General features: G+C 37.7%; 1 protein-coding gene across 6 annotated transcripts in view; it reads left to right on the plus strand.

The window, feature by feature from the left end:
- septin9a (septin 9a) overlaps positions 1-21,315 on the plus strand; it is a 103,382-nt gene that overhangs the window by 62,240 nt on the left and 19,827 nt on the right. For 5 of the 6 annotated variants that reach the window (XM_081366146.1, XM_081366149.1, XM_081366147.1 and 2 more), the window contains one exon: positions 18,095-18,295. In XM_081366146.1, the coding sequence (XP_081222272.1) occupies positions 18,095-18,295 (201 nt within the window). Of the gene's footprint in view, positions 1-4,455; positions 4,531-18,094; positions 18,296-21,315 lie in introns of those variants that run through there. The other variant, XM_081366150.1, reaches the window with a different exon arrangement.

The following is a 21,315-nucleotide window of genomic DNA, read 5'->3' on the forward strand; positions in this document are numbered from 1 at the left end:
TCTTCATGCCTTAAAGGGGTCCTATTATGTTTTTTTTTTAATTATTTTTTTTACTTTTTCAACTTTTGTTATTCTGTAATGTTGCTGTTTGAGCATAAAAAAGATCTGCAAGGTTACAAAGCTCAAGTCCACTCCAAAGGGAGATATTTTATTTAACAGAATCCACTTTTCAAGAACTTCAACGAACAGCTTGTTTGAACTACAACGCACTTTTTCCGGATCTTATGAAGTCATAATGTTCCGTATTTAAATAACCCCCGCCCACGGAATACGCAAAAAAAGTTGGCGAGGCCTGGCTTAACTGCGCTAGAGAAGATGAAGAGTGTTGTCGCAGTTTTTTTCCATCCCAGAAAAAGTTTGTCCTACACGGCTGATGAACTTAGAGAGGTTGAAATTTATTTTTAACACTGTTCCTGAAGATTATAACCTCAACGTTTGTCTGTGTGTCTCTTTTGTGATCGATTACTGTTTGTATTACCATAGTTTTCTGACAAATATAATTAAATGGTGAATAACATCGTATCTATGAGAAAATTACAACAACAAATTGTAATATTTATGCAATTATAATAAATTTGACAAATACTGTGACCACTTTAAATATAATCAAAATTAGGCAAGCATTTAAAATAATTTAACCAATTTCAACTGATGGATTCTAATTTTGACAAAACATCAATTACATATGACATGACCAGTGGCAGAACGGGAGTGTGTGAAGAAAAACTTTTATCAAAGGCATCAAACAAACTCATATGCTCAGTATGAAGTCTACGGAGTCTCTGTCGTCTCACAGTCATTATCTCTGGCTGTTGGCCCTAACTCTGCGTGGCCGCGGTGTGAAGGGGGCCTGCCACAACTGTGAGTGTGTGATTTGTGCAGCTCTTATCCTTTTACAAACCCCAGGCTTCCTCTTTCTCCACTTGGCCTTGTGGTTTTGACTGGGGATAAGCAAGTACAGCTGTCTCCCCTGCTCTTGTGTCAGGGTCAGAAACCCTCTGTGCCAGCTGTACCCCTCACCCTAATCCTCTCCACACCAAGGGCCAGATGGACAAGCTGGCACTGCTTGTGACAACAGCTTGTGGGCATATCATGTCTCTTGGCATCCAAGAGATATCTGAATAATGATATCTGTTCCTCTCTGTCTATCTGCATGTTCTTCTGGGGATAAACCCAATCCCAGCAGTGCAGGCCAAGCTGTTGATCAGACAAATTAGTGCTGGATCAGAGGATGGGGGTCATTGTGCAGTCAGAGCGTTGAGGAGACAAGAGGTTGTAAAGTGATACTCTTGTTGTTTGTTGTGAAGCATGTTGAGTGATCGGTCATCTGATATAGCTGTTTCTGCATACGTCATTATATGGTGGCCTGCTGTGACGTGCTAGACTGCCACTCAGTCTTTTTTCTTCTGTTAGACAAATGCAGACAGTCTTGTGACTAGGGAGGTAATATAACAATTCTGGCAAATACGATGATGATTATTTTACTTTTATAGATGGTAACTGATAATTGTCTGATATTAAAATTCCTTGCCATTGCTATAAATGCTATAACTATTTAGGCATCAGAACTTGTGTTATTATTTTTAACTGGAACTTTAAAAAAATATGTTTCATTAATTGAAATGAAGCTGAAATAAAATATAGACATAATATTATTAAAAACTTCTGTTTGGTTCAGTTTGCCTCTTATTTTGGCCAAGATCTGGCAATTTAGACCAGAATAGTCATCTGACAAAACGACAGTTTTTGTTTTTATGAGCCATTTTAGCTGGAAAAAAAGTGTTATTAAAAGTGTTACTTTCAAACACTGTACAGAAAACACAAAGAAATTGGCAGAAATACATACGCAGAATACATCTGTCAAAAAACAAAAGTTGATTGTTTCACAGACAAATTGTCGAAGCAAATTGGAAGAAAACACAGTTCAGTTCTTTTGACATCTAGTTTACGTGCTACTGAGTGACAAAACAATAAAAATCTTTCAAAGATTTCAGTAACCTGGCAAACATTGTGGTAAAAATCCATACCTTTTCCTATAGTAATGCATATGAACTCCTTTCACTGTACAACTCTCAGCAGACCCAGTAATCTAATGCAGAGTGGTTTATGGTTCTCTAAGACTGTTTGACTTTATATAAAGTAATAGCTCGCTCTGTTTACTCTTGTGGTTTAAGTAGGAAGAAATCTAAATTAACCACTGGGATCCTGATGTAAGTAATTGGTGCCAAATCATGATCTAATAATGATCTGATTCCAAAATCTTGTTTGTTTCATACAGACTTTGGTTTTAGTTTCCTTCTGCAACGAAGATGCAAATGAATAACATTTGAGCAGATGGATGTAGTTCATTAAAGCTAGTTAACAATGTTCCAATGAGGCAAACTAGCAGCTCAAGAGTGATCATGTTTTCTGAACTACAAATTAAAACCCCAAAATAGAGAGCTTGAAATTTCCTTATTGACATTTTTGTCACTGGCTAGAATTCAACTACTTCATAGCCTATTAAAAGTTGCTCCTCAATTTGCTGTATGAGGTGTTTTGCTCATAACAAAACATCTGATCCTGTCTTGTATTACACACTCTCACAACCACGTAAGCTGGGCATTATGACCGTTCTAAAAGTGAATCCTTGATACAAATGGTTTGCATTAGTCTTACAGAGGAATAAATCATCCCTTCTTTCTCAGCACTGGGGAACAAAGATGGCGCAGTTCCATTGTTTATCTGCTGTAAGACCTCCTAGCAAGGGAACAAATGTCTCTTGCTCTCCCCTCCAACTTATTTATCTCCTTCTGACATCTGCATTTCCAGAAACTGAATATGGAACGCAGTCAGAGAAAGTCAGTAGATGCTGTTCATCTGACAGAAACATTGGAGATGAGTGCATGTTGAGCTTGAATAGTTATCATGTGGTGAGTACATTATGTCAGTAAGATCTCCTACAGGCTTATGTTGGAGGAGAGGAACAGATCTTGCAGGGTTCGTACGAAAAGCATTGTGGGAAAACTTTGGCATCTTTTAACTTGAAAACAGAGTAGGTTTCTTTATATTTTGGGGGAAATGCTCAACCAATTAAGCAAATGTCTGCGCTGTTCTGGCCACAGGTTTGTGTGGATTACACAGAGTTTGCTACTTTCACAAGCATTTCAGCAAAAGCAGAAAGCCGGCCTCCTGGAAAAGTGCAGAGATGCAAAGTGTGAAGGATTTGTCCTCGGAGAACAGGAACGCTGGCTCTTAGAATTGTTGTAAAACCCAGCCGAAGGGTTTATTTTTGCTCCGTGTTAATAAAAGCTGATGTTGAAACTCGAGCCCCCCCTCTGGCGCGTGAAAGAAGGGAAGTGGCTTATTGTCAAGGGCCACGGCCTGCAATTTATGACGCCCTACATCAGGAGTTGCCATGAGTGCTGCCTGTTCAGTTTCATGGTACATGTTTGGAGTGACCGCAATTATCTGGCACGTCTAATTCAATAATGTAAACAATATTATTAGTCTTACTCATTTCCCTTGAAAATACAACTCTTATTTGCAGCAGAGACTAGACTTGAAGCACATGCACAGCAATATTTCAGATATATAGTTGAATGAAAAGCGGACAGATGGACTTATTGATTAAGGATTGTAATCGAATCCTCCCTGTACTGAGGATGTTTTCTGTGTTGAAGTTAAGGTGCAGTTTTTCAGCTAAACTCTCTGTGAGAAATGATGTGAGATCTGCTTTTGATTTAGGGACACTGATCGTTCTTTGCGATTGAAAGCATGTGTTTTTTTCTCTCTCTTTTCTTTTTGGTTTGGATTGAGTCTAAACTGAAAAAGAAACCGTGGGGGCCAAAAGTCTTCTGAGACCACTATAGTGAAAATGCTTTTATTGTGCATTTATTTATTATTTGATTGTACTATTTATTTATGACAAATTATATTATTGGGATTGGGATTTTGTGCTTAATTGGAAGCAAGAAATTTGATTAGTGGTCTCAAATAGGGCAACCACTGACATAAGGTTTTAGCATTTATTTAATTAGTAATCACATATAATTCTTTTTATTTTTTAATAAACAAATACACAGATTTTTTTCAGGATCAGAGTAGTTTCTTTTAAATTAGGGTGTCTCAAAACTAGTCATTAATGCAACATAACACATTCTCCCTAAATAGAGATCTCGCAAATTCCTCGAGTTGGAAGAACAAAAGTTGGGCTCAGGTAATTCAGAGCTCATAAATCATTGGTGCTGGACAGTCCAAACTCTGAGCTTGCTCTGTTTTCTCTCAATTCAGGACTGAAGAGGGATAGCCAGCCAGTCAGCCGCTAAGCTTTGTGCGTGTGTGCTTTGTCAGACAGATAGACCTCCTGCTTTCTTTCTCTCTCTCTCTTTTTCCTCTGGCCATCTCTTTTCACTGTTTTCTCTGGAGTTGGAGAGGGGTGTGGTGAGTTAGTGTCACATGACACTATGTGGGTGGAGTCAGAGAGAAGCCCAGAGACTCCAGCTGAGGCTCACACTGGAGGTTTGAGCCTGAGCAGGGACGAGCAGGAGGGTAGGTCAACACACTTCCACTCTTTCTTCCTCTCTTTTTCCTTTTCCTTCACTCAGTCTCTCCCATTCTGGTTGTCTATTGCTGCCTGCTGGCAATTTGCTTCTTTACAAGCGTTAACTAACAATGTAGGAATGTTTAGTTCAGAGCCAGTTGGACTTTTGTGTGTGCATGTAGGTGAGTCTGTAAATACATGTCTGTTAGTATGATTTTTCCATGTTCACAGCAGAGACTCGGCCTGTTTTCCATGTTAGAGCTTCACGGATGTTTAAACTGGAAAGTTCTGAGCCGGGAAGATTTATTAGGTCTCTTAAAGCATCTGTAAGTTTGCATAGGGGGCGTGTTTGCCTGTTCTGCTCTCCCTTTTCATCATTTACTCCCTGTCTGCGCCTTCTCTCTTGGCCTTGTAATTAAAAGTGTGCAGGTTACAGGGTTGCATGAGACCCAGACATTCTAGTCCTGTGTAATTTCACCTCATCAAAGCCTCCTTTTAAAACTTTTCCTATAGGTTTTCTATTTAGGAATTTATGGAATTTATAAAGGAATTTATTTGCATTGTATGTTTATGAGTGATTGTATTTTGGTATCACAGTAGTCATTCATTTATGCAGATTTAAATGTTAAAAAATTCTGTAATAAAACAGGGTATATAGTCTTTTTTTATAGAAATACTTGTTAAATTTACAAAAGCATTACAAAAAAAATCACAATGCAAAAGAAGTATGAGAAAAATATACCTAATTTTCTTTAATAAAAAAAGTGGATATTGTATTTACATATTTTCTTGAGATTCACCCTTAAGCAATGATCTGACCCTTGTTTAATTTTTTTTATTGCTATTGAACTTACAACAGTGACTTTCTCAATGTGTCATTTATGTGTCTGCCCACATCCTGCAGGGGACCAGGAAGAAAGCCACACAACTTTCTTCCTCTCTATCCTGGTCATGTCCACGCCATTATCCATTTGTTCATAATATATGAGAAAGAAAAAACATGTTTTTCTCATCCGTTTCCTTCAGTCCATTTCAGTTGCCACCCACTATCACAGACTTGTCACTGTTCTTTGAGGTGTTAAAAACATGAGAAGAGCTATCTGTAGTAACAGCAAAGTCAACGTTTGATCCTGTTGTCAACAGGTTTGACATCTAGCCATCCAGCGTAGAAATGAAGTCACCAAAAATAAATAGTTTAGGCCAAGTATCATTAGCACAGTCTGTATGTCTCAGGTGGTCTTTTATAGCATGTCAAAAGGCTATTAGATCTGTTGAAAGCCAGAGATTTTCACTGCTAACAAAGTGAAACCACTTTTTCTATCTTTCCTACACCACGTTTTGTTCCTAAGTTTTGATGAGTCATTTCAAACTCCTCGCTGGCCTTTCTCTATTTATACAGTCAACAAACCCAGGGCAGCAGGCCTCTGAGGGTTTCAGCCCACTTCCACTGAAAACACAGAACCTTTAGAAGGATTCTTGTGGGATGGAAATGTTTTCCGTAATTGGGTTTGTTGGGAATATTCATGGTGTGAATGTTTCTACTTTCCTGTATATGTCTACTAGCACTGAACTCTTTGGTCTTTGGCAGTAATGGAGCATGGTTAGACCTAGACCTCTGATTCGTCCTTTCTGTGGTGAGGGTGAGCAGCGGCTTTTTAGTGTCATAAACACCTGCCGGGCACATGAGGTTAACACTTTTATACTTTCATATTTGAGGCACTGCTAGTGTCTGTCATCACACAAGTATAACTGGTATTGATTTGCAATGCAAAGTATTGCGGAGCATCTGGGTTTAACAGATGGTATGGAATTCATGCCTGTGACTTTCATAAACTGTAATTAATTGTTTTTTTAAGACTCTTTGAATAATTATTATTGTTGATGTGAATAACTGAATCCTGTTTACCGTCATTATGAGTGTGAATTATTCAAAGAGCTTTCAGGACTAACTTTAAATATCACCTCAGGCTATTTATGTAAACATAAGTAAACATTAATTTTTCATAGCTTGCCTTTCCAGTCTGTTCATGTTCATGTTCGGTCTGTTCATGATCACATTTCAAGGATCAACAACTCAAATCAAGATGGTTTCTAAGCATATTTGGACAATAATACGACTCATTTATGCGCTCAACTATGTGAGTGTGTTCATTTATCTCAATACAGATAGTGTACAGGAATCTCCATTGAGCCTGGTTCTGAAGAACTGATACTGAACGTAAAAGGCCTCTTTGATACTAGAATTTATGTTCGCCTGAGAGATGAAGCATGCTGAGGAAAAGTGCCCACAATCACTTGCTTTCTATCTCTCATCTGATCTCTCATGTGATTTTAACTGATTTTCCGCATTGTAGAAGTGATGTCACCGTGCAGTATCAGCTTTGCCTCGATTCCCAGATGTTCTGGTTGTCGCTTTCACCTTGAGGTCAGATCCAAGAATCTTCCAAAGGTCATTCCGGTCGTTTCAAAGATACACTTCAACCTCTCTGGACTACTGTTGGATCATTTGTTAAGAATGCCAGGGCCATATTTCCAAAGGCTCTATCGTTCCAGCTGTGCAGTACAGATGGCTCATATCTAGTTAGCTAGAAGAATGGGTTGCGAATGACATTCCAACTAAAAGCTTATTGGCAGAACATTTCCTCTTTGCGCATTTAATGTTTTGGCAGCCAGGAAAGTTCGCAGTATACTATAACAACATTAGGAGTTGGTGAGCTGGTTAGCCAAGTCACATTTTTATTTTCATTTCAGTTTTTTTCAAATGCAAAACTCAATGAGCAGAATGTTTCGCAATGTTTCCTCTTCCATATTGTTTTTCACACCATCCTTATCACTCACTTACACTTCTGCTGTCCTTTGCCAGTTTGGGAGTACGATATCCCTCACTTCCACACGTTTTTCCATTGTGTGCATGACACCATCTGCTTTTACAACCCCAAGCTTCGGAGGTCACCCTCTCCGGCCCAGCGAAGCGCTGAACGAGCGGTCATCCCACATCTAACACTCTGTGTTTGTGTAGAGTTAACATCAATTTCCCTTCTGCATTGATCCACTCTCTGCAGGAGGCCAGAAGTTTGCTTATTCCCTCTCTCCTTTTGTCTTTCTCCCTCTCTCTTGTGCGTCGAGTTGTTGATCTTCCTGGTCTGACCTTGCTACAGGGCTGGACTGGGACAGAAAATCGGCCCTGGCATTTTGGCCCAGACTGGCCCACTACATATGATCATAAACACCACCCATCTTTGCATGCCTTTGAATATGTTTTTGTTTAACTCCTATTCATTAAAACCGCTAATGCCATGTAATGAGTGAGTATAAACGAGTGAGAGTTAACAGATGAAATAAGTACAAAATTATAATTTATTAATACAGTCGAACTATACTCCACAGTGATGAATCCAAAAAACAAGCTATAAGCTGCATTGACAGTGTTTCTCAAAGGAATTTTGGTAAAACTGTGGTGGGTGGACCTCTAGGGGGGTTTGGGGGCATGGTCCCCCTAAGAAATTTTTTTGCATTTTAATGTTAAATTCATCAATCTGGTGCAGTTTGAGGGTTCAAAATTAAAAGCTCCAACCCATATTCAGTGTGCAAGTATAACAAAGAAAACAAATCAAACCTCTTTTAATAACAGTGTCTGTCTATATTACACTACTACATAATAATAGTTATAATATTAATCTCATGATAGTAGCCTATATATTGTAAAAAATAATGCACCGAAAAATAAAGAAAACTTTCATAATTGGTGTTGTACCAATTTCTAAACTTGAAAGAGATAAGCACATGATCTTTTATTTTGACGGAAACTGCATCGAGCTTTTATTTTGGCGGAAAACATGGATACAAACGTGTCTCATTAAACTTCTAGTAAATTGCTGTAATTGTCAACTATGCAGATGTGGAAATAATCTGTAACCGGGTTATGGGTTCCTAGACTCATAGCCAAAGTGTTTTGAAAGTAGTTCTGCTTACCGCGGACTCTACGTTACACTTTCTCATCTCTCTCTCCTGATCCTCCTCACTATCCTCATCATCAGCCACTGGAGCTGATGAAGGTCCTGCTGCTGCAGAAAACATATATATCTTGACACATTTTACAGCGTCTGCTTGAAGGGCCTGTATCTATTTTTCACGCTATTTCTCTGCACATTCCTTGCGTTTCCTCTCCATCTCTCAGACTATTTTGACAGATACACACTTGACACTGCACGCTCACTCAGAGCCCAGAGGGGGAGGTGTTTAAAGATGTGATTGGGCCAGCCCAGTGTCAATCAAGATAACAACCAATGGGCCGCTGATCTACGCGTTTCATGGGCCGGTCTGTCAGTGGAAAAAAAAACTAACGCTTACTTTTTTTTTGACCAATGCATTACACCGGCACTAACCCAGCGCCGTCAATTAAACAAAACAAAATGAATGGGCCGCCGATGTACGAGTTTTATGGGCCGTCAAAAAAAAAAAAAAAAAAAAAAAGTATGAGATGTATCGGCCCAAAAGCACGTCGGCCCACCGGGCATTTGCCCGGTATGCCAGATTACCAGTCCAGCCCTGCCTTGCTAGAGTCGTTCCCTAACTTTCTACATGGCTGGGTCTTGCCTCTGGGTGTCTTTTGTAGTTTGCCAAAGCTTAATCGTAATCTTATATAATTGTATGCATGTTCTCGCATAATGCATGTCCTCAGGCTTATTCTATGCTTAGTAATTTTTTTTTCTGGAGTCATTTCTGAGAAAGAAAGGTTGTAGCAAAGTGATGGCTCCCCTGAGTACTGCCTATATTTTCTCAATCTTTGAAACGTTAATGGTACTTTTTGACTGGATTTATCTTGTCTAGAAGACATGATAAATTAATCACATTCCCATTTTTTCTTGGAATCATATGTTGGGGAATGTGTAGAGAAGAGCAGACATTGAAAGAGTTTGTAACTATTTTTCCAGAGCTTACAGGAAATGTCATATCAGGTGATGTTAAAAAGATATCTTTTAAATGTATGTGTTTGTTATATGTCTGGTCATCTGGGGTTCCTCTCCAGGAATGGAATGATAATGTTCAAGTGGCTGCTTGATTGTTACAGGTACAGTTGAGAATATAATGGCTAGAGATGCACCATATATATATATATATATATATATATATATATATATATATATATATATATATATATATATATATATATATATATATATATATATATATATATATATATATGTACCATAATGATTATCAACTTACAGTATATTAGATGTTGTTTGAATTGATCTGTATGGGCCAATATCAGATGTACACTACCGCTTAATAATTTGGCGTCAGATAGATTTTTTTTTTATGTTTTTGAAAAAAGTCTCTTTTGCTCACCAAGGTTACATTTGCTCAAAAATATAGAAAAAATAGTAATATTGCTAAACATGACAAATTATAATAACTATAAAATGCAAATTATAAAATTTTCTATTTTAATATATTTTAAAATGCGATTTATTCCTGTGATCAAAGCTAAGTTTTCAGCATCATTACTCCAGTCTTCAGTGTCACATGATCCTTCAGAAATCATTATGCTGATTTGCTGTTAAATAAGCATTTCTTATTTTTATCAATGTTGAAGACAGTTGTGCTGTTTTTGTGGAAATTTTGATATTGTTTTTCAGGACTATTTGATTAATAGAATATTATTTATAATATTATAGAATATATTTATTTGAAATAAAATTATTTTGTAATGTATTTTACTGTCACTTTTGATTAATTCATTGTGTCTTTAAAGTATTCATTTAAAAAAAAAAGTTTATACTTTCCATGTATACCCATACTTTTGTCTTTTTATTATTTAAAATCAACAATAATAATTAAAATCTTTAGAATTTTAATATTTGTAAAAGCATAAATATATTACATTTATAATGTAATGTCTACATTCACTTATGACATTTGAAATGTTTAATTTTTATTTTTTATTTATTTTGACAAGTAGTATAAATAGTGTAAAATAATGATCAGCTATTTATGTTTCTGGACATAACATAAAAAAAAATAATTCACCCCTACTAAACAGTATTAATCTTCTCCATACAGCTATTTTGACTAAATATAATCTGTTTGTCTCGATAGTCAGAGGGCCGCTCAAGATGGCATTTTTGCAATGGCACAAACAGGAAGTTGCTAAATTTTTCAATGTGGTCTGACCTGATCCCTATGGACTCCCCTTACATTGGGATGAGACCGTTTCTTCCTCCTTACACTCTTGCAAATCCTCTGGGTCCACTTTACAAGTGTCACACCTCGGACACATTCTGTGATTTGCAACCTTTACCTCAGGCTGAGAGGAATAAATCAGTCGTTCAGCGTGACTTCCTCTCTTCTTACTCTTTTTACTGCAGAGTCGCTGGCATTTATTTACAAAGTTATTGAATGCTTGGAGACTTGGAGACAGCAATAAATGGAAGATGTTTTTTGCCTGTAATTGAAAACAGAGAGTGGACTAATACCGTCCAACTCTTCAGTTTCAGATGGAAAGTTTTGTTTTTGTCCACTTAGACTGTGTAATATCTTCGGGTCTTGTTGGATGTTTTTTAACTAACCACTGTGATATGCAAAAAGCTCATTTAAAAAATATCAGGTACAATGTAGTTGAATTCTCACTGATGATGGTAATAGCTGATTGTGTTGTTTATAATGGCAGGAACTGTGATTTGGTTCTCATTACGTCAAAAATGTTTTTCTAATGTTGGCTTGGAAACAGATTCGCTATTTGTATAGATCCCATGTTGGTTAAAAACAAGTCTCGGGGTTCCAACATTCCCCGATTCAGGAAACAGCTAATCATCAGCCGCAGGACTGCGTGTTCACCTCTCCTCTCACCCTTATGTTGTTTTTCTCTGCGGGTGTTTCAGCGTTCATTTGGCCCGTCTAACTGTTATCTCCTCAGGCATGGAGTCTGTTAGCGGCGGAGGCTCCCCAAACCTGTCAGTCGACACTCTGTCTGTCACAGCAGTTCACTGAGTGATGACTCACAGGAATGAGAGAGAATTGCATGCATTTTCACTACGGCCTTTGATCTCACTTTAAGGTGCCTTTTTTAATGTCTTCATTCGGAAATGAAAAAAGATCCCATTGCTGTCATGTTGTACCTAATCCATTACTTTTTTTTCTACTGTAAAACACAAAATAAATAGTTTGTTGCAACCAGGCACTGAAGGTCAATTTGACTAATACATTTCTGTCTGGACATAATCTACACAAGCAAGCCGTAATATTACACATTAGCCTTTATTTAGTTTTTTTTCTGCTCTCTTATAATGTGATTTTAATGTCTTCCAGCTGTTTTGCTTATTTGGCAAGGTTGTAACGGCCGGGCTAATGGTACTGGAGATTTATGGGGTCACTCTGATTGTGCGCAGGCACCTGTGTTCACAGCTCCTTTTACTGGCATATATTTCCATTCTCTATGACAGGCCATGGGGTCAGTTTACTTTTCTGAGCTGCACAATATCAATCAGGAAAGACGTCACACGTGGTCCTGTATGAAGGGAAATCATAGATTCGTAGGTCAGCTTGTTTCTTCTGTTGTGACTCTGCCTGTTGTCAGGGAGTTTAGACGCTTTTAAATATGTTTCGCAGTGATGGCTAATGGGTTTATGTTCCATTAGAGGCTGAAGCTGAACCAAGAACCGATGGTACAAAAATGTGTCATAGGCAAACATTTCTACAAAACACAGTTCATAAGAAGTTGTATGTATAGTGTATTGCCAAGAAATCCGCTCTTGATAAACTCAACAAACTGGCATGACGAGTTCTCTGAAACACAATTCCTTTAAAGTAGGGGGAAAAGATTTTAAATTGTTTTTCTTATGTGTATTAAGTGAAGTAAAACCCAATGTTTGTGTTTGATCAGTCTTTGTGCAGTTTGTAGATTCCTTCGTCAATACAGGTGGGCTTTTTAGCGACCTCCAGCTATTGTAAAGTGCTCTCCTTGATTGAGGGTATTAAGATGCCGGACATTACTGTGAGCCAAAGAGGATCTCCTCCATATTCCCCTAAAGGCAGCAAGTGAATGTTCTTTTCTAGAACCGCATAGGGGGACTTCCTATCTACTGACCCCAAACTTTTGAACGGTAGTGTAAAACAAATAAAATTCTTAGCAGTCAGTACTACTCACATTTAATATTTGTAAAACAATCATTTTAAATGCCATATAAGCAATATGACATGTAAGGACATTACATTGAATGTTCATGCTTCCTGGTTTGAGGTTTTAGGAGCCGATGTGGAGCAAATTTCTCTGCCACAGAACTGATGAAAATTTTAGAAATTTTACATGGACTAGTCTAACGGCAGAAGGTCTGGACTCCATCGCAGCTTTCATTGGCCAAGGACTTCCCAAGAGGACGTCTGGCCAACATGTAAAGCAACCAATCAGAGTCTCTACAATAACAGACTGGTGTGCATCTAATAAATTATTAATTAGAGAACTTTGTGCAAGTTTACTGCAACAATGGTGAACTGAACTGCACATACTTTTGAAAATCCAGCGTTTCGTTTTCAGATGGACTGTTAAAGAACGCAATGCACGTCTTCCAGGAATCCTGAATCCGTTTTACAAGAATCCGTTTTACAAGATCTCAGTTCAATTCGATTCCTGATTTTCGATTGATTCAATTAATAAGTTTCACTGGTCTTACCACTCAAAAAAATAAATGAATAAAATAGTTATTGTTTTTGTTCCTTGTATTGTAAAAAAAATAAGATTATGACACCAAAATTGTAGCCTGGAAATCCAGACCTAAATCTAAAAGATTAATGGTCTTGCGTCGACTAATGAAAATCGGCCAGCTTGAGGGGCGGCACCAAGCGTGCATTTGAAAATCTCACTGCACGCAATTGGATAACACTATGACCTATCACAACAATAAACCCCATATGCTACCAGCAGAGCTAACTGGTAGATTATACTCTTACCGTATCCGGTCGGCAAAACAGCAAAAATGTCCTTCTTGCAAAGGAACGATTCAAGCGGCGTCTTCTGTTCCTGTTTTAGATAAAAAGCCAAGTCTAACTCGTTCATTGTAGCCGTTTCAAACAACTGGTATTCATCCATAGGCATCTTGCAATGTTTACTAATGACTTGGACGTCACAGCGCTGTCGTCATCTGTTTAGCTCGCCTCTGGCCCGCCTATATCAGATAACCCGATGTGATTGGTGCAGCTCAGATCGAGGGGCATATTTAATGAGCATCATTACTGGACACCAGAGTAACTCGCTGAGCAAATTCAACTTGTGCTCTCGCGAGAACTCTGGATTACCAGGGTACCAAAATTGTAGATACTAGTGAAATTTCACAATTCTCCATTCCATTTTCGACACCACAGAGAAAATGTTTCTTTCTTTTGATGTATGATAAACATTAAAACACAAAGTGACAGCAGCCTAATAAACCTTCTGCTGCCTAAGACAGAATGCACAGATCAAATATATGGATACATTACACATGCATTGTCTTTCTCTACTGTTTACGTTCACTTAAGCTGTAACCGACTAGAATACTAGCCAAGACAGGCATTTTGAGATAATTTTGTGTGAACTTGTCCGTTCAAGTACTAGAGGACGTGAAAGAGAAGTCTTTTTAATTGTTGGTACGCTGTCTGAGATGCACAACTTTCTGTGTGTGCGCCTCGGAAGTGTGCACACACAAAACTTCTCACACAGCGTGTGAATGTTTAAATTGGCAAGGCTTAAAAACATGTGCAAATGATAAACTTTCGAGACTATATGCAGCACTGGCCTGATTGGGACAGTTACAGTTCCTTTAACTGTCTGGAACGTCTTTCACGCTGCATCTGCCACGTTAAGCATGTAATTAATGTCAGAGGCTGTGTTCAAAATCGCCTCCTATACCCTTATTCACTATTCCCTACATTAGTCCACTAATATAGTCCTCTTGAAGGAGTGAATGAAAACGAGTGAGCAAATTCGGACACTTGAGTGTGCCGGAAGGGCTTTTGCGTAATTTGTGCTTGCTGTTTAATAATTATTTTAAGCTTAGCAAACTTTCAGCTCCAGTAGTAAGATGAAAATATTTATCTTGAACTCTGTCATGGAAACAAGCATGTATAAACCTTAATTAAACTATTTATAAAAATCAGTTAAAAATTAATTTATACCTGTATGATATTACGCTGTAACCACATTGGACCAGCGGTTTGGAAAATGGATGGATAGATGATTCCTCTGCGGGCACCATATTCTGGTCAGACGCAAGAGTTCATTTGGCACGACCCTTAGAGTACATTATGGGTATTCTCTAGTGGTTTTTGCGGTGCATTATGGGATTGAATGAGTGCACTCGACAATGTCCACTGTGGTTTCAGACACCACTACAAATGGCTGTCCCATCAAATAGTGCTGTATTTAAGGGTTTAGGGTGTGATTTTGGACACAGCCAGGGTCCCTGCTGTAACATCGTACAAGGTAAATAAGAGGATGACATCTAGTGGAGAAGACTAGTAATAAGATTAACGTCAATCCAGCATTATGTTCAATGTTTGTGGACAGAAAAGAAAAAAGATCGATTCGTGGCTTTTGAGAACTGATATTGAATTGACAACATTTTAATTGAAAAATAATTTTTTTGCCCAGCCCTACCTGAAGTGTTTTTTTATTTTTTTTTATTTTTTGTGTGCCTTTATGTATCAGACGTTCAGCCAACAATCACTACACATGGACAACTTTAGAGAGGCATCTGCCATAATGGTTGCTTTTTTTTTAAGGCCTGTTGTAATGTATATTATAATTTCCTTTGAATCAGGAGTAGGCCTAATAGAAATACTGTTCTGCTAACTGTTTGTCTTCTGTTCCCTTTGAGTAAGTTTTTAAATACAGTGGCCTTGTCTTAAGTCAACATGGGCCATTTTGATGCTCCTTTGTATCACTTTAACCTCTGTTGACATTATGGCTAAATAGGAGCTTGAGATGACTCTTTCCCTCTCTGCATTCATCTATGTGTATTTAACCATGAGGAGGATGTTGGGGCGGATACCAAGCAGTGGAATGTGAAGAAGGTGATTCTTGCCTTGACCTGGCTAAATGGAAAGAAGGAGGGGACGCAAACAGTTTTAAATGAACCGAGGATGTAGTCTGTGTGCCATTAGAGGTGGAGGCTTTGTGTGTGTCCTCACCGGGTGCAGTGTAACGGCAGTATAAACAGGGAAATATGACTCTCTATTCAGACAGCCTTCTTCATTGGAAAAGTGTTGTTGCCACATTCCTGCCATCTGTTCTCAGAATGCTTAATCAGAGCAGAGAGAGCTAATTCAGCTGTTTGAACACACTCCTCATTCAGGTGAGAGTGAGAGTGTTGTTAAGAGGTGCATGGAGATCCATTTAGCCTCTTTCCATGCTGAAAGGGTGTTTAAGTTGTTCCTCCTGGCTTGTTCGGTTTGTTTTTCCAGTCTATTCTGTCAAAAGGAAGCCCAAGAGTGCAATCCAGTAAGCATATTTGTACATTGAGATATTTGACTGAAGACACTGGATGAAACGATTTTTCAGTACCATCAGTTATTGCCTCGTGTTAGAGATTTTTATTTATCAATGTCATATTGAATATTTATTTATACTTACTTGTTTTCCATTTTTACATGTAGATATTACCTTTGCCATCATGTAACACACACTGAAATTTAAATTTAACACTAATTTAACACTGTTAAATATTATATTTGGCAAATCTCAAAATGAACTTCTTTATAACTATTTATTTACATATCTACAATTTATGTAGGTTTTATTTATGCATTTATTTACAGACAGAAATGCCTAGAATTTTTAAATCTGACAATATATTGGTTATTTGAAAGAATTGTAATATCTGTGCATCTAAATTTTAGTTTTTAGTGATTTATTTCATAATTTATTTTAATTGTTTATTTATTTAGACAAAATAGTATAGAATTTTAAAAATCTGTCTATCAATATCATTGAATCAATGATGGTTTTAATGCATGTACTTTATGTAAATAACTCGAAAAACTTGACAACTTGGTTGTCTATTCTCTGTGTTGAAAGAGATGGATTCTCTTCTCTTTCATCACCTCATCACAGTCAAGGTGAGACATTAGACTGAACCAGTGAGAAGAAAGAGATGTTTGCTATCCTGTGAACTGTGAACACCTTCTAAATGTTTCAGTTACTTTTCAAAACAAGTTTCTGTGCTGCTGTTTGCCCTAGCATACCTGTAATGTATTGCAACATTGGAGAGTCTCTGGGGAAGAGCGGGTCTTTTGTGAAGCGAGGAATCCAGTGGCTGTGGGTCTGTTGGCTTGACGCCCTGACAGGGTGGAGAGGAGCCGACAGGCTTTCTGAATAACTGTACCGAACCCTGAGAAGCTGCCAGTGGATCAAGTTACTGACTGGAAGAAATTGTAACTGCTTTGTCTGCTGGAAGGACTCGCTGATCCATGGGGCTCGCTATGGGGCCCGCTGAAGAGGTACACTCTGGGGCTTCATTGACTTCTGTTGAATTGTTGTTGCACCTTCTATTTAAAAGAAAAGTCGAACAAACATCATGTGTTGTTGTCTTTCACTGCTAGCATGATGTTTTGATCACCACATGAGTATCTTATCACTGAATATGGGTATTTCTCACACAAAGGAAGTGGGTCATGTATTTTTACCATGAAGGAGTCTGGTGGGAGTTTTGTTTTAGACATCAGGTATTTCTTATCTAATTCTTGTGAAGTCTCTTGTGAATGTCCTATGTTACACAATTTTCCCTTTCACCTGGAATTGGCATGCGTTTACTGTCCAGATCTTTTCTTTTTTCTTTCTTTTTTTTTACAGCTTTTTTCCAATGTGTCTGCAGCATGATTGGATAGAGATATATATATAGCCAGATACTTATGCTGGTTGTGTTAATCGAACAATGTCTGTAATTTACTGAACTTAAAAACATTGAAAGAATGCATTCAAAATTCTTTCTGCCATTTCTTGTCAATACAACTCCTCAGGCATTCACATTTCTTAGTCCATCAAGGTGACGTGTGATTTATCAGCGTGTGACGTGTGATTTATTTGAATTTACACCTTTATTTAAATGTGGTCAAAATATGTCCCAGATCAAATGTGGTTTCAGCAATCTGATCATAATCCATAAACAATGTTCCTTGGCTTCTGTTGTAGTCTAAGTCTAACAGTAACCTGATCCGATCACTGAGGGGTCATACGATTGTTGTACTCTAAATAATGTCAGTAGATAATGTGGAGAAAGGGGCTCTTTCACATGATGGATGCATTTGGAGAGAGATGAGAACATTTTTGGCCCAATAATAAGCCAAATAAATGGATATTTGTATAAATCGAGAAGTAAAAAATGTGCTAGCTGGCTGCAGGCCGTAGATGAGTTCCCTGTTTATTATGTCTAAGTCCAGCTGTGTAGAAGCACATTCTCTTCAAGAGTGTCTGTGTCAGACTCAGCTTATAAAATACCTTGTAGGGTGAATGCTGTTGCTGTAGAGTGCATATGAGCCTTAAATCAAAATACCCCATGATATACGGCTCCTCATTGTATCTTCTCTTCATGTCTTCAGGGTCAGAGGTCATTTCCAGCTACAGCAGCAGTAGCAGCAGCAGTAGCAGCATGGCAGAGTCTGTTATACAAGAGATGCCCCCGGCCATGTGCCTGGAGAAACCCAGCGTGGACTTCAGCTACGTGGGCATCGATGCCATCCTGGAGCAGATGAGGAGGAAAGCCATGAAACAGGGCTTTGAGCTCAACATCATGGTAGTGGGTGAGTCAACATTTCCAGCGTTGATCTAGAACATACAAGTCAGCTACATTTAAATTAAATAATTGGACTGTAATGTGATGCTGGTCTCTAGGCAGTTCATTTTTCTCTTACCTCAATAGCTTTATTTTAGACATTTTAAAGTCTAAAATTTGATTTTACTCTCCCAACATTGGTAATTTTAATAATAGCTTTGCTTTTAAAAGAGATCTGTAATTTAGGCATTTGGTGAGACTGTTTTTAAAAATAATAAAGTGGAAGTGCCATAAATTCAAATTGTAGAGATGCATTTAATTACTTCAACCTTTAATAAAACAAGCTTATGGTAATCAAAGCTTACATTTTCGATTAACACTTCCAAAAAATGGCCACATTAAATGCCACAAGTCAGACTGTGTTATTCCACGTGCATTTTTATGTTCGTTCTTACATGTTAGTTTATTTTTTGCCTGTATGCATTTGTTCATGTTTTTTCTTTTTTTTTTTTTTTTTTTTTTTTTTTTTTTTTTTTTATTATTATTAGGCAGGTTTTTAAATGACAATGTGCATGACATATGAAAAACAACACAACCTGCTTTTTTTTCAACCATAAGAATAAGTAAAGAAAATGTATACAAATATACAGAACACTCTTAACACTACCCAACCCAAAACATCCCATACACCCACCAAAAAAAAAAAAAAAAAAAAAAAAAAATAAAAAAAAAATTATACATACACACACACATACATACAAATAATGAAAAACAAAAGTCAAATCTCCAGTGAAGGTACAGTCTCAACAAAGGAGATAATAGGTCTCCACACTTTATAAAATGAGTCAACAGAGTCCCTGATGGAGTGTTTGATTTTTTCCAGATGTAGAAAGGACATTAAGTCTTTCAGCCAAGAAAGATTAGAAGGGGGGCATGAAGATTTCCAATGCAACAGTATTCGTCTTCTGGCTACCAATGAAGCAAAAGCAATAATATCAGCATGACGTTTGTTGTACAAGTCATTAACCGGTGTCATTCCAAAAATCGCAATTATTGGGCAGGGTTTCACAGAGACATTGAGAGCCTTTGACAGTGTATCAAAAAAAGAAGACCAGTATGAATACAATTTAGGACAGGTATAAAAGGTATGAGTGTGATCTGCTGGGGAGAGCGAACATCTATTGCACCTATCATCTTCTATTAAAGAAAGTTTCTTCAATTTAGCTTTGGTGAAGTGAATTCTGTGAACAACTTTAAACTGAATAAGATTCAAACGAGCACAAATGCAGACAGAGTTAATTTTAGCTAGAGCATTATTCCACAGCTCCATGTCAAGCTCCAGACCCAGCTCTCTCTCCCAGGTTCCCTTGAGTGCAAAAAGAGGAGGGAATTGCGAGGATCGTAACAAGCCATAAATTGAGGAGATATGGCTATGCGATTTCGGGAGAGACATTATATTTTCAATTAAAGTTTTCATTGGCTGATGAGGGAATGTATTAAAGTGTGCTTTAGCAAAGTCACGCAATTGAAAGTAGCGGAACAAATTGGATCTAGATATTTTGAATCTACTCAACAAATCATTGAATGACGCAAATACATGATCATCAAGAAACAAATCATGAAATAGAACAAGGCCCTTCTCTCTGAGCTGGGCAAAAGTTGAATCTAAAGTAGAAGGAACAAAAAGATGGTTACCGCAAATAGGCATTAAGGTGGACAATGAGTTTAATTTAAAATGACGACAAAACTGTTTCCAAATTTTGAGTGATGAAAGCACAATTGGGTTGGTGGTGTATTTAGAAGGCCGTTTCAAATTGGGATCAAAAACTAATGCCGATAATGAGGATGATAAGCAGGAGTTAGCTTCCATTATACACCAATCAATATTCTGAGAATTACACCATGCATATAATTTCTGAATATTAGCTGACCAATAATAGAAAAGAAAATTTGGAAGAGCGAGACCCCCATCCTGTTTGGTTCTTTGAAGAGTTGACTTGTTTACACGCGGAGGCTTACCAGCCCAAATATATGTGGATATAATGGAGTCGAATGATTTAAAAAAAGATTTAGGAAGAAAAACAGGAATAGTCTGAAATAAAAAAAGTATTCTTGGTAGAATATTCATTTTGATTGATTCAATCCTGCCTACTAGAGAAAGTGGAAGATTGTTCCAACGCTGGAGATCTACTTTAATGCGGTCTATTAATTTAGTAAAATTTTCTTTGTGCAATGACCTGAATGAGTTTGAAATATGAACCCCTAGATAGCGGAAACCTGTAGAGGACATGTGAAAAGGGAGCATAGCTGGAGGAATTTGTTTCGCCAAGTCATCTATGGGAAAACACTCACTCTTAGCAAAATTCAACTTATAACCTGAAATTAATCCGAACTCATTCAAAAGGTGCATTATATTATCTATGCAGTTTAGAGGGTCTGAGACATATAGCAGGAGGTCGTCTGCATACAGTGATACACGATGCTCCCTTCCTCCTCTATAAATACCTGAGAACACTGAAGACGATTTTAATGCTATAGAGAGAGGCTCTATAGCTAAGGCAAAGAGGAGAGGCGAAAGTGGGCAGCCCTGACGGGTGCCACGAGAAAGAGAGAAATAAGGGGACCTTTCAGAATTAGTTTTCACGCAAGCTGATGGAGTGGAATATAATAGACGAATCAATGAAATTATTTTAGGTCCAAACCCAAATTTTTGTAAAACCATGAATAAATAATCCCACTCCACCCGGTCAAAAGCCTTCTCCGCATCTAGCGAGATAACCATTTCTGGCTTTGATGAAGATGGAGTAAAGATAACATTTAGGAGTCTACGTATATTAGAAGACAACTGACGACCAAGTATAAAGCCAGTTTGATCTTCTGATATAATTGACTGGAGATGAGCCTCCAAGCGTTTGGCCAATACTTTAGCTAATTTAATGTCATTGTTAATTAGGCTAATAGGTCTGTAACTGCCACAAAGTTTAGCATCTTTGTCTTTCTTTAATATTAAGGAAATCAAAGCTTGGTTTAAGGATGATGATAGGAAGC

This window comes from Scardinius erythrophthalmus (genome assembly GCF_964197995.2).
Source record: "Scardinius erythrophthalmus genome assembly, chromosome: 1".
Taxonomy (NCBI): domain Eukaryota; kingdom Metazoa; phylum Chordata; class Actinopteri; order Cypriniformes; family Leuciscidae; genus Scardinius; species Scardinius erythrophthalmus.